Consider the following 13,333-nt stretch of genomic DNA (forward strand, 5'->3'; position numbering starts at 1 on the left):
ATAGCGCACCATCATCATGGTGCAGCACTGTTTTCTCACCCATCATCCGTCCGTGCATTGTTAAACAGGTAGATATGTTTCGCGAAACAATTAGCACCTGCGATTATGCAAAGCGATCACACACAATGTCATTCACAAACTCACTCGTTCGCCTGATTTGGTCGAACCTATTCAGACGTGACCTTGACTGCGAGGTGCTAACTGATGCGTCCTTTCACTTGGTCACTCCCACCCGAAAACACGAAATTTCGTATCCGTTCTCCGAATTTGACACATTCCGCGACTTTTATAGCAATATTTTAGAGGTCGTAAACTTTGGTTGTAGTATCGGATTGGGTAATTTGTTCAATTCGAAATAGAATTTCAAAACGGAAACAGAATATCACTAACCTCCGCTCCTGTGAGATCAACGTCGCTGAGTTCGGTGTCGCCACGCTTCACCCGGATGGCATTGGGGGCGGCCAGGACACAGGCCCCGAGGCACAGGACCACCAACGCACTCGTACTCCAACTAAACGGCTTCATGTTCGTTGACCGGAAAGCTTTCGGAAGTTTGTCGAATTGCTGCTTGGAGAACTGATTACTGCTGGCAGTTTGTCCCGTGGGGTCCTCCTCTGAACTGGACACTTCAATCTGTAAGGTAGAGGAGAAAAAGCGCACGGAAAACCGGAAGTTAGATCGGGGCAGGCCAAACAGAGCGTGACGGGTATGGTGAGGTGAAGGAAATGCATGAAATAAAAAAAGTAAATCAACACAAACAATATTCCAAGTGGGTCCAATGTGTGATGTGAGCCCGCGCGAGGTGTGCCTCAAACCAATCCAAACGGCGTAATGATCGGTTGGCCCCAGCCGGAGTTGCCTTTTGCCGCGGCGTCGAACACCTTCAGCGCCCGCAGAAACAGCGCGCTACGGCAATCACTGATCGCGATCAATTTGGTTATTTTTTGCCTTTTTCCTCAGCCGCATTCGCCGCTTTTTTTTTCTTCTCATAGCTGCATCAAGTCAGTGTGCAGTGCATTGCAGCAGTCGGACTTCGGAAAGCTCCCAACCGGGCAGCTTTTCCGAATGATCGAAACGAAAGCGAGAGTGATCGCGACTCCCACCACCCACTTTGTGACGGCTATGACGATCGTTCGCACGGTAGCTGAAATTTCGGGAAAAGCTCTCTCCCGCTCTCTCTCATGTGTCACCATTAGAAGCCGAGAGTCACGAAAGCTTGATCGAGCACTCGTGCGGGTACTGAGCGTGGTGAATATCACCAGCCGTGGTGAATTGATTGATATCCAGCTGTGCAGCTAATAATCACAAATTACCTGTTTCTACTGTGGTTGGTTGTTGCTGCTGCTGCTGCTGCAAAACCTCGTCCAATGAAAAACTGGTTTTCCTTTGGCGACAGTCACTCTGTAAGCTTGACTCCAATTTCGGTTTTTTCCTCACTTTTCGCATGCGCTTTGGTTGGGTGTACCCAATCCGTTCGGTCACAACTCCTAACAACCGGTCCCCCTGTCGCAGCCAGCAGCGGTGAACCCTAACTTGATCGAGTGGTGCTAAATTGTTAAATGAACAACTTGCTAATAGTGGACACCCGTTTTGTAGGCATTGCCGGGAGGGCGATCGAACGACGGTTCGCCGCCAAGGAAAATTCTAGCTGAGCATCTGGGTCGTTCGAAGTCGCCGTCGTTGTGTTGTCGTTGCTGGGGCGGCAGTTCCGAAATAGGGCTTGCGTCTGTCGAGTGTCTCTTTCTTTCGGCCGAACGGAACTTGCTCGGATAGAAATCGACGCGTTGCGTGCGGCACATGGAGAGTTGGGATTAGAATCGCACCGTGGGCAAACTTTTGGTTTTCTACTGGTTGGAAGAATGTCAGAAGGTTTGTTGTTGTTGTTGGCATGGCTGGCCGGAAGGACGCAGCCGATCGGTGAAGTTCAATGAAAAACCAAACTTGTTTTGGTTTATCGTTTTATGGTGGAGCGTGTTGATCTAAATTTATGATGATGAGGATGAAACGATGTGTGATGGAGAAACTTCGTGTTCCGAGAACTTTTCATGGAAAGCGATTTCTTTATTCAATATAAAATTAAATATTGATAACCAAGTAGATCGTAGATAGGCATGTCCTTCCGTTAGCAAAATAGATCTCATATATGCTGAAAAGAAATCTCAGATAATATTGCTAATAGAGGAAAGATGATAAATCTCATCGATTTTTGAGGAAATGACTTTAAAATCAAATAACTGAATTAAAAGCATAAGATTAAATCGAAATGACAATCTTTTGGTATTTTGGCGATGAGACTTCCGCAATGCCGTTAAGCTTTGAACATGAACAAATTTTTTGTGGAAGATCAATGAAAAAGTTTGACTTCTACTGCCGGTCAACATAAAAACACGGAAAAAGGATGTCCGTTTTTGTAGAATGAAACGATAGAAAACTAGCGGAAATTGTCGTTTTCTTTGAAAAAGAAATCAATCAAAGTTTTCTGAGCATCTTGTATTGCCATCATTTTTTATTTATTCCAGCCAAAACTGTCAGTTGGTTGAATGACACTCAAAATCGAACGTGAATTTTTAAATGGTTTTAAATGGCTGGATATGTTACAACATCAATTGACTGTAAATGTTTGGAACTTTTGAGTTGGAAATTCCATTCCATATGAGCTGACGGTATCGACAAGCATTGACTCGTTTAGGGAAGATTCGATTCTGAAAGCTTCCGTAAGATTTTGCATAAGGAAAGATTTCGGATGTGCCGAAAGATGTTACATGCAGGAATTCTGTTATGAACTTTCCATGGAAATGCGGAAAATTCGTCAGTTGACATTTGAGCGGTGCCAAAATGACACGTCTTTATACACTCAACCCTCTTTTTACGTCACTTATTGGGGGGACGTAAAAATAATTTTTGCTAAAATTTCTAGTATTTCAATTAATTTATTGATCGTGAGGATACTTTCAAATACATTCACTTGCGTCTTGCATGAGGTATTGTAAGATTTCTCCAAATTTAGGCATATGAGATGTTATAAGATCTCCAAAATGTCCTAGAGTTTGAATCAAATGCTCTACCGAATCAACCAAGGCTTCCCCGATGTTCCCAGCCTCGGTGTCAACTCAATTTTGTCCTTCGATTATTGTTTTTGCGTCTTCAATCGTTGATTATTACACTTGCGTCTTTAATTCTTCCATGTATGAAGTTGTAAGATCTCCAAATTGTCCTGGAGTTTGGATCAAATGGTCTGCCGAAGCTACTGATTCTTGCATGATGTCCTCAGCCGCGGTATCATCCCAATCATGCCCTCCGAGTATTTGTCTTTTACTTGCGTCTCAAGTCCAGGTATATGAGATGTTTTAAGGTCTCCAAATTGTCCTGGAGTTTGAATCAAATGGTCTACCGAATCAACCAAGGCTTCCACGATGTCCCCAGCCACGGTGTCAACCCAATTTTGTTTATTTTGTCTTTTACTTGCGTCTCATATACCGGCATATGAAATGTTGTAAAATCTCCAAATTGTCCTGGAGTTTAAATCAAATGATCTATCGGATCAACCAAAGCCTTCATGATGTCATAAGCCGTGGTATCAAGTCAAATATGTTCTCTGAAAATTTGCCCTCCACTTGCGTTTCAAAACAAGACACATGCGATGTTGTAAGATCTTCAAATTGTCCTGGAGTTTGAATCAAATGGTCTACCGAATCAACCAAGGCTTCCATGATGTCCTCGGCCGCGGTGTCAACCTGATTTTTGTCTTCTTAGTTTTGCCCAGACAACCACACATCGCATAAGAATGCACGATCAAAATCGTTTACCGATCCAAGTTTCATCAGATTCGCATTGTTGTGCAAAGCTCATCAGTTTATTTATAAATTTTCCCGCACAGTAGGCTATTTTACGAGTTTATTCCAGCTTCATTTGTTGACATCGCATATTCCTGCAATCAAACTCACATGAAATCGGATTATCTGTCAAACAGAGTTTGTTGTCACAAACTACATCGCAATGCATAACGAACAAACTCGCATAAAAATCGTGCACATCGCATACACTTCCGTGCAACGTCGGATAAGAAATACACTTATATCGCCTCCACTTTTGTACGTAAAAAGTGTTTTCGCGACTGGTAAGCGATGAAATTTGTGCGCATAGGCATCGCATAACAGAAAAACAATTCTATTATGCATGTATTCTGGTTGTCTGGGTGGTCTTCCACTTACGTCTCAAATACAGGCATATTCGATGTCGTATGATCTCCAAATTGTCCTGGAGTTTGAATTAAATAGTCTACTGATTCAACCAAAGCTTCCATGATGTCTTCAGTCGCGGTATCAACTCAATTATGTTCTCCGAGTATTTGTCTTTCACTTGCGTCTCAAAACAAGACATATGAGGTGTTATAAGACATCCAAATTTTCCTGAAGTTTGAATCAAATGGTTTAATGAATCAACCAAGGCTTCCATGATGTCCTCAGCTGCGGTGTCAACCTAATTTTCTCTTCTGAGTATTAGTATCTCACTAACGTTTCAAATACAGGCATATGATATATTGTAAGTTCTCCAAATTGTCCTAGAGTTTAAATCAAATGGTCTATCAAATCAACCAAAGCCTTCATGATGTTCTAAGCCGTGGTATCAATTCAATTATGTCCTCCGATTATTTGCCTTTCACTTACGTCTCAAATCCAGGCATATGAGATGTTTTAAAATCTCCAAATTATCCTGGAGTTTGAATCAAATGGTCTACCCAATCAAATAATACTTTCACGGTGTCCCCAGCCGTGGTGTCAACTTAATTTTGTCTTTCACTTGCGTCTCAAATTTTAGCATGTAAGATGTTGTAAGATCTCCAAATTGTCCTGGAGTCCGCAGTTGAGGACATCATGGAAGTTGATCCGGTAGACCATTTGATTCAAACTCCAGGACGATTTGGAAATCTTACAACATCTCATATATCTGAATTTGAGACGCAAGTGAAAGAAATATACTCGGAGGGCATAATTGGGTTGATACCGAGGCTGGGACATCATGAAAGCTTTAGTTAATTCGGCAGACCATTTGATTCAAACTCCAGGACGATTTGGTGATATTACTACATCTCATATGTCTGGATTTGAGACGCAAGTGAAAGAAAAATACTCGAAGGGCCTAATTGGGTTGATACCGCGGCTTAGGACATCATGGAAGCCTTGGTTGATTCGGCAGACCATTTGATACAAACTCCAGGAAAATTTGGAGATCTTAGAACAACTCATATGCCTACATTTGAGACGCGAGTGAACGACAAATACTCGGAGAACATAATTGGGTTGTTACCGCGGCTCGGGACATCATGGAAGCCTTGGTTGATTTGGCAGACCATTTCATTCAAACTTCAGGACAATTTTGAGATATTACCACATCTCATATGTCTGGATTTGAGACGCAAGTGAAAGAAAAATACTCAAAGGGCCTAATTTGGTTGATATCGCGGCTGGAGACATCATGGAAGCCTTGGTTGATTAGACAGACCATTTGATACAAACTCCAGGATAATTTGGAGATATTAGAACAACTCATATGCCTACATGTGAGACGCGAGTGAACGACAAATACTCGAAGGACATAATTGGGTTGTTACCACGGCTGGGTACATTATGGAAGCCTTGGTTGATTCGGCAGACCATTCGATACAAACTCAAGGGCAATTTGAAGATCTTAGAACAACTCGTATGCCTGGATTTTATACTCCAGGGAATTCTCGGATGACCTGGAACAGTATTTGGTTTAATATATCAAGTAGGGCATGAACCATTTTTAAAACGAAATAACAGCTCTTTCGTTACGCTTGTAGACCTTAGGTCCTTGGTTACGCGTGTAGACTCCAGGAAATTCTTGGATGACCTGGAACGGAACAATTGTTGAAGGTAAATGATGAATATACAAAGCATCTACTTTGTTCTTTGGGTTTCTAAGAGTGCCTTCTTATAGGCTTACTTTTGGATGTCAATAATGTTTCAAATTCTTTTTACGTCACGTGCCGTAAAAAGGAGGCCGTAAAACGAAGTGACGTATAAAAAACTGCCTAAAAAGAGGGTTGAGTGTAAAAAGATTTTATTTCGAATGAAAAGGTCAAAATGATGAACTGCACGGCAGTGGCAGTTGCAAAAGGCAGTTTTTTTGAAAACTAAAGCGAAATACAACCAAATGAAGCATTCACCGGTTATAATTATGTCTTCGCTATTGGATGATGTAGTTTTGAAACAAAAATACTTCCCCCTTCCAGCTGGAGACTGCTTTTTCTCCTCGGTGGGTGGTTTTATTACAGGGGGTGGTAAGAGCACGTGGCTGTCTTTCTAGTCAAGGACTGGATGACGGTAATTTGAGCCTTAACCCATTAACGCCCGAATAAACTCACTTTCATGATAATCACTTGATTTTCAGGAGCACCTCAACATATTAAAATAATAAACTTAAAATAATTTAATTGAAAATCTACGGTCACAATTTTTTTAGCACGATGGGCCATGTGTGCTGAAAATGATGAAAAGATGATTGAGCCGATTGAGCAGTATAATCGATAGCAATTATTATCGGCACAAGCATCATATAGTTTTTGGGAGATGAAGGGAGACCGGAGAAAGTCCTTATGCTAGTTGGAAATCCCTTCTTTTTACTCTCTATCTTTCTCTCGCTCTTTTTCTTTCCCTCTCACTCTTTCTCACTCTCCCTCTCACTCTTTCTCCCTCTCCCTCTCACTTTTTCTCTTTCTCCCTCTCATACTTTCTCTCTCTCCATCTCACCCTTTCTCTCTCCCTCTCACTCTTTCTCTCTCATACTTTCACTCCTTTTCTCTCTCCCTCACACTCTTTCTCTCTCTCCCTCTCACTCTTTCTCTCTCCCCCTCTCACTCTTTTTCTCTCTCCCTCTCATTCTTTCTCTCTCTCCCTCTCACTCATTCTTTCTCACTATCTCACTATTTCTTTCTCCCTCTCACTCTTTCTCTCTCTCTCCCTCTCACTTTTTCTCTCTCCCTTTCACTCTTTCTCTCTCTCTCCCTCTCACTCTTTCTCTCTCTCCCTCTCACTCTTTCTTTCTCTCCCTCTAACTCTTTCTCTCTCTCACTCTTTCTTTCTCACTCTTTCTCTCTCTCTCATTCTTTCTTTCTCACTCTTTCTCTCTCTCCCTCTCACTCTTTCTTTCCCTCCCTCTAACTCTTTCTCTCTCACACTCTATCTCTCACACTCACTCTACCTCTCTCTCACTCATTCTCTCTCTATCTCTCGTCCTGCCTTCCACACACTTTTCCTTACAACATTTGGTTGCACATTGCCCAAAGGAGCAAATTCATTCATTGTCACATTCTTTTTTTTTTGTGCGACGCACCTCTTTGAAAAAGGTTCTAACAGCTCTTCACACGCACGAACACGGATCACTCGAAGTAAACTTCATTGGTGGTTGTTTTGGCGCTTTGAAAAAGATTTCTTCTCTACATAACGATCCATACTACACTGTTTGGTTTTATTACGGCCACGGCATTCATGACTTGCTCAATATGGCTGCTTTGAAACCAATATAACATATGACTGCAAACTAGGAACATCATATCAAATTCAATCGGTGCCTCCATAACGTCAACAAAATGATTTCGTGTATCCCTCCTTGAGCATGTTTACGAAATCGATCAATAAGAATTGGTACGCGTATTAGCGAACTGGTTTTTATGTGCCTTTTGCCACTTCCGGTGTCTCACAACGAGTTTGTTTGTGGAAGGATCTTTAGAACTGTGCAGTGGAGTATAATTTGATTGTTTTTCTTCATCCGGCCGGTGTACTGGTAGGTTTTATATAATAATAATTATCAGCAGTGTCGCGACCGACCCTATTTGACTGCTTGCTGCTGCCATGAGAACAGGCAGGAGAACAGTCAATCCGATTCCAGCAGCTGCAAAGAAATAGCATCATCCTTTTGGCAGCAGCGAGGGAAACTCTGGAAAAACCTCGCTGCGGATGCCAACGGCCAGGATGTGCCATTGAAGAGGTCTTTTCCACACCTCAACCAGCTGCTGGTAGCTGGAGTCCTCTTCGGTCCTCGTCCGGCTGCTGCTCGCTGGATTCCCACTTGGTCATCATCCTCGCCCGGCTGCTGCTGCTGAATGGTCCTTTTTCCTCTGTCGTTCTTATCCGTCTGCATCCGTTTATCAACTGGACGGTTCTTATCCGTCTGCATCCGTTTATCAACTGGATTCGTTTTCGTAAGTAGTAGTAAAATTCTTATTTATTTAAACATTTTTTGTTCTACAATTATTTTTAACATGTACAGTGATCGGCCGGCTTGGGCCTCCAACTTCAATTTTAATTATTGTTATTACAGTGATCGTTCGCTGATTGGGGCACGACCTCACCCCAACTAGCGAATGCCGTTCGCTAATTGGGGCGTTTTGACAAGCGTCAATGTTGTTTACTTTTTGCATTGAACAAAGGAAAATTTTACGCGCCAGAAAATATCGATCCCGCCAAACACGGAAACAAAACGTCAACGCGTTTTTGACATCACATTTTGACGTTTAGCAGCTTTTTAATTGGGTTTCGCCCCAATTAGCGAACCCCCAACTAAAAAACGCCCCATTTAGAAAAAAAACCCAATTAGCGAACGTTCACTGTATTATTATTATTTTTATGTTTTTACTTAATTTTTAAAATATAATGTATCATGACGGCCTTTAGGAGGCGCTGGTGTGTTTTTTAAATTTTGATAACCTAACTACTATGTACACTAATATTTACAATAAAAATTTGATAACCTAGATTGGAACTAGCGCCCTAAGCGCTTCTTGGTCCGAGTACAAGCAACGGACCCTAAACTTTTCTTTACACTCACCAATGCGTTCATGTAAGATTTTTATTCCGGCCAGACGGTGGACCTCGGATGTTCTTGTCCTGAGAGGAGTGTTGAGGATCATCCTCAGGAATTTGTGTTGGACCCGTTGAAGTTTGAGGTGGTGGGTTTTAGCGCAGCTCTCCCAGACCGGCATGTCATATTCGATCACAGGGAGGATGATTTGCTTGTAGACAGCAAGCATATTTTTCAGGGACAATGACGACCGGCGGTTGATCAAAGGGTACAGTAGTTTCAACAAGACGTTACACTTTGTCACCGTTTAGTCAACCTGTTGCCTGAAAATAAGCTTGCTGTCGAGGGTCAAGCCAAGGTAGTCGGCCTCATTGGCCCATTCCACAGACATGCCATTGAGGATGATTTTACAGTCCCCAGGCGGATCATGTCTAGGGGATTTGGAGTGGGGGAAAATGATGACCTGGGTCTTCGCCGCGTTGATACAGATCTTCCAGCTGGTGAGGTACTCTGTCAGGGCATCCAGGCCTCGTTGGAGTTTTGCCACTAGCGCTCTGATCACTCTACCGTTGTAGACGATGGAGGTGTCATCTACGAACAGAGACAGAAAGCCGCCTTCTGGAGGTTCTGGCATGTCTGAGGTGAACAGATTGAAAAGCAGGGGCACGAGGATACTGCCCTGGGGGACGCCTGCGACGATGTTGTGCGCATTGGAACTCGCTCCGCTGATTGAGACCCGGAATGTCCTTGCCGACAGGTAATTGTTGATGATTTTCACCAGGTAGCTGGGAAGATTGTAGCGTTGTAGTTTGTACACCAGGTCATCATGCCATACATTGTCAAATGCCTTCTCGACATCGAGTAAGGCCATGGCGGATATTTTTGAGACAAACTTGTTCCGTCTGAGGACGTTGGTAACTCGAGTCAGTTGGTGTACAGTTGACCGACCGCGTCGGAAACCTAACTGTTCCTCGAGCAAGATGTTGAGATTTTCGGCAGACTCAAGTAACCGGTGATGAATAGCTTTTTCGAATAGCTTGGATAACCCTGAGAGAAGGCTGATGGGACGATAACTTCTGAGGGAGGAAGGATCCTTCCCAGGCTTCCTGATGGGGATGACTTTCGCTGACTTCCAGGACGATGGGAAGTAGCTGAGCCGGAGACACTGATTAAAGATCAGCGAGAGGTGCTCAAACAATGGAGCACTCATGTGTTTGAGCTCGAGATTCAGGATGCTATCGAAGCCTGGGGCCTTCATGTTCTTCGATGGTTTGATATAGGCCGTCAATTCGCCAGATGAGATCTCCAACTCCTCCGAGAAGTCGTTGGGAATCAAATGGATGTTGTTAGCATACTCATTGACGGCTGCTTCGTGTGGACTGACGATGTTCTGCCCAAGATTGTGTGAGCTGACCTTCTCTGCAGGAGTTATCAAGCGATCCTTAGAGCCATTATTGTCTAGTGGGATCAAAGGTGGAATGGGCCGAGGCTTGGATTTTAGTATTTTGGTCATTTTCCAGAATGGCTTAGCATAATCTGGGAGAGTGCGGAGAAGTTCGAGAAGTCGTTATTAGTCACCATTCTGGCTTTGATAATTTTTGTGATCCGATTGCAGCGTGCCTTAAGTTCAGGCAGTCCAGTACGCTGGAACTGCCTGCGAGTGACATTCCGCAATCGAATCAAATCTTTGGTGAGTGTATCGATGTTTAAGAAGTTGCTTACCTGCCGAGCCGTCGGTACGTGTTGCTCCCGGGTCGCCGTGATCGCCTCCTCGATAGCGCAAAGCTGGCGGTCGATACTTTCCGGCGTCTCCAGACGCACCTCGTAATCGACGGTGTTATCGACGCACTGCTGGAACCGCTGCCAGTTCACTCGGTGGTAGTTTTGCCGTAACTGCTGGTGCCGATTTACCGAGGAGCCCAGTTCCGCCACCACCGGATAGTGATCCGAACTGAGCTCCTGGTAGACGACCGGCTGCGAGACGTGATCACTCAGGTTTGTTATGTAGAGGTAGAGGGTTGCGTGGACACCGGACCGACTCAGCCGAGTGGGGGAATCCGGGCTCAATATCGTGTAGTGGCCTTCCTCCATGTCGTTGCTCCAGATGGTGCTGTTTTGATTGCCGCGACTGTTGGCCCAGGCTTGATGTTCGGCATTGAGGTCGCCGGCAATGATAAACTGACCTTGCCTCCGCGTAAGCTTGACGATGTCCCTCCGAAGGGCAGCCGATGATCCATCGCCGGCTTTGGCTTGCGTTGGACAGTATGCCGCGATGCGCGCGTTGTGCCGACCGAAGTGGTGATTTTGACACCGATCGATGACACTGAGCTGGAAGCTTGGAAGCAGACGACAGTTGATTTTGTAGCGAAGAGCGATGGCCACACCGCCTCCCCTGGTCGGCCGGTCGAGTCGCACGATGCGGAAATCCGGGATGTTGACGTTCACCTCCGATTTTAGGTGCGTTTCGGTGATGAACGCCACGTCTATTTCCTTCTCCTCAAGGAAATCCTTCAGCTCAATTATTTTGCTCTTGAGCGAGCAAGCGTTCCAGTTGACCAGGCCCACCCTAGCAGCCATTTTCGATGATGAACATGCCAAGAGTGAAGACCTGGTCGAAGCGGGTTTTGCAGCCGCGCAGCCGAGTGGCGAGCTGCGCGAAGATCGGCATCAGTTGCTCCGGAGTGTACAGCGGAGCAGATTCTTCCGGTGCGATGGCTTCGTTCTCCGACTGCCGACGGAACCCAGGAGGAGGGAGCGGGGGCCATTCGCTGGTGGATGGTGCCGACGATGCTGGAGCTTGGACCGATGCAGCTGCCGCTGCCAGTCGCTTGTGCGGCTGTAGCGGTGGGAGTATTGGGATCACACGACGGGGAGCCGGGATGGCTGGAAAGTTCACCTCGTTGATTACAGGAACACGGTTCTTCTTCGGAATGGTCCTGGTGGAAGCCTTCTTCCGGATTTCCAGGAACTCGGCTCGCTTTGGGCAGCCCTTTGTGGTGGCCCGATGTTTGTCGCCACAGTTGGTGCACTTGGGATCGGCCACCTCCATTTTGTCGCACTCGTCAGTCGGATGGGGTTCGCCACACTTGGCGAAATTGAAGCAGTTGGTGCATTGCGTGACATCGCGGTACACTGGCCGATATCGCTACCAGTCAACGACGGTGTAATTTATAACGCCGACCAGCTTCAGGTCCTTCCAGGTAGTGGAGCCGTGCTCCAGATGGATCAGGTAGAACAAAATTCTTCAAACAACAACCTTCCCTTGTATAAAATGGCGGTCCTGAAAAGACCAATTTATTGATTCTGCAACAAAACCAGATCCAGAACCATGCAAGAGAATTTCCCTGGAGTGCCGCTGACGCCGACGATATCTACTCGATAGTTTGCCGCTAAACCGCTACAGATGCAGAAATTACCGCCATTCATGCTTGGACCGCTACCAACGCCATCGTTATGTGCGCTCTCCGTTCCCGCTCTCTGTGATCACTCACCGTGGATCATTGTACAGAAATGACGCGCGAGCGCGAATCATGGGCCTTTTTATACCCGGAGAGAACGAAACGGTGGTGGGTCAAAAGGCCCGTAACTTACATCAATCTGATGTTCGAGTTGGGAATGTATGAACGAGATTTGTTGGTTCTGATATTTTTACTGGGTAAATAATCAAAAGTTTCAATGAAATTTACAAATTCCAAGTCGATTGAGATATTAATCTCGAAAATCCATCGATAGATAAAGGCTCTATTGACGTTCAAAATCTTACATGATTTCCTGACGGTCCCCAATTTAAGATTCTGATTTGACACCCAGTACCTTCGGGTAAGACGTACAGAATAGGACAGCGGTACTGAATTCGTTGAAGCTGCAGTATGTGTGTTTTAATCGCGGACTGGAAGCAGAAGCTACCGCATTCGAGGACCGATAAAATAGTAAATTGTTCGATACAACGTTGTGAAATCTTCGGGACTGAATTACTTATTTTTTAAGGCTGGCTTGCAGGACCACAGTGTAAAATTTTTCTATGAGTCCTTCGCTGGCACTTGGAAAATGGAACGCTGTTGTGAGGCGCTTCTAACATGGAGAGGTGCTCTGACAGATTCGCACCTCCGGAGAGGAGCAAATCCCCCTTCCTTGTCAGCATACGACCACAGTTCATACCGGGGTTGGCTACTCGATCTTTCCTTATGTTGTTTTTTCCCCCGGCCGGCTCCACGGGGAGGTAAGGATAAGAGCTACTTGGGTAAGGGGCTTAGGGCTGAGGGCCAAGGAAAGGGGTATATTTTATTCCTTCAGGTGCGCAAATCACCAACGGTGCGCATTACCCATAATTTGCCTTTCCATAATGATAATTACACAGCTCAACAAGATTTTGTTCCTAATACCAAATAATGTGTCCGTAGTAGATTTTTGATCGTTGAATCCGAATCTGACTTCAGATTTGCTCTAACACGTCGAGATTTTGAGATATACCTCAATAAATGTCGTAAAATCAATGATTTTGAGCATTTTG

The 13,333-nt window shown here is 44.8% G+C and overlaps 1 protein-coding gene across 4 annotated transcripts in view; it reads right to left on the minus strand.

Annotated features, from left to right (window-relative positions):
- LOC134205851 (uncharacterized) overlaps positions 1-13,333 on the minus strand; it is a 114,483-nt gene that overhangs the window by 76,603 nt on the left and 24,547 nt on the right. The window contains exons 1-2 of one of the 4 annotated variants that reach the window (XM_062681485.1): positions 1,314-1,566; positions 391-633 (exon numbers count right to left, since the gene is read on the minus strand). In XM_062681485.1, the coding sequence (XP_062537469.1) occupies positions 391-525 (135 nt within the window). In that variant the 5' untranslated portion in view covers positions 526-633; positions 1,314-1,566. Of the gene's footprint in view, positions 1-390; positions 634-759; positions 918-1,313; positions 1,567-13,333 lie in introns of those variants that run through there. The other 3 variants (XM_062681486.1, XM_062681488.1, XM_062681487.1) reach the window with 3 other exon arrangements.

This window comes from Armigeres subalbatus, chromosome 1 (assembly GCF_024139115.2).
Source record: "Armigeres subalbatus isolate Guangzhou_Male chromosome 1, GZ_Asu_2, whole genome shotgun sequence".
NCBI classification, from domain to species: domain Eukaryota; kingdom Metazoa; phylum Arthropoda; class Insecta; order Diptera; family Culicidae; genus Armigeres; species Armigeres subalbatus.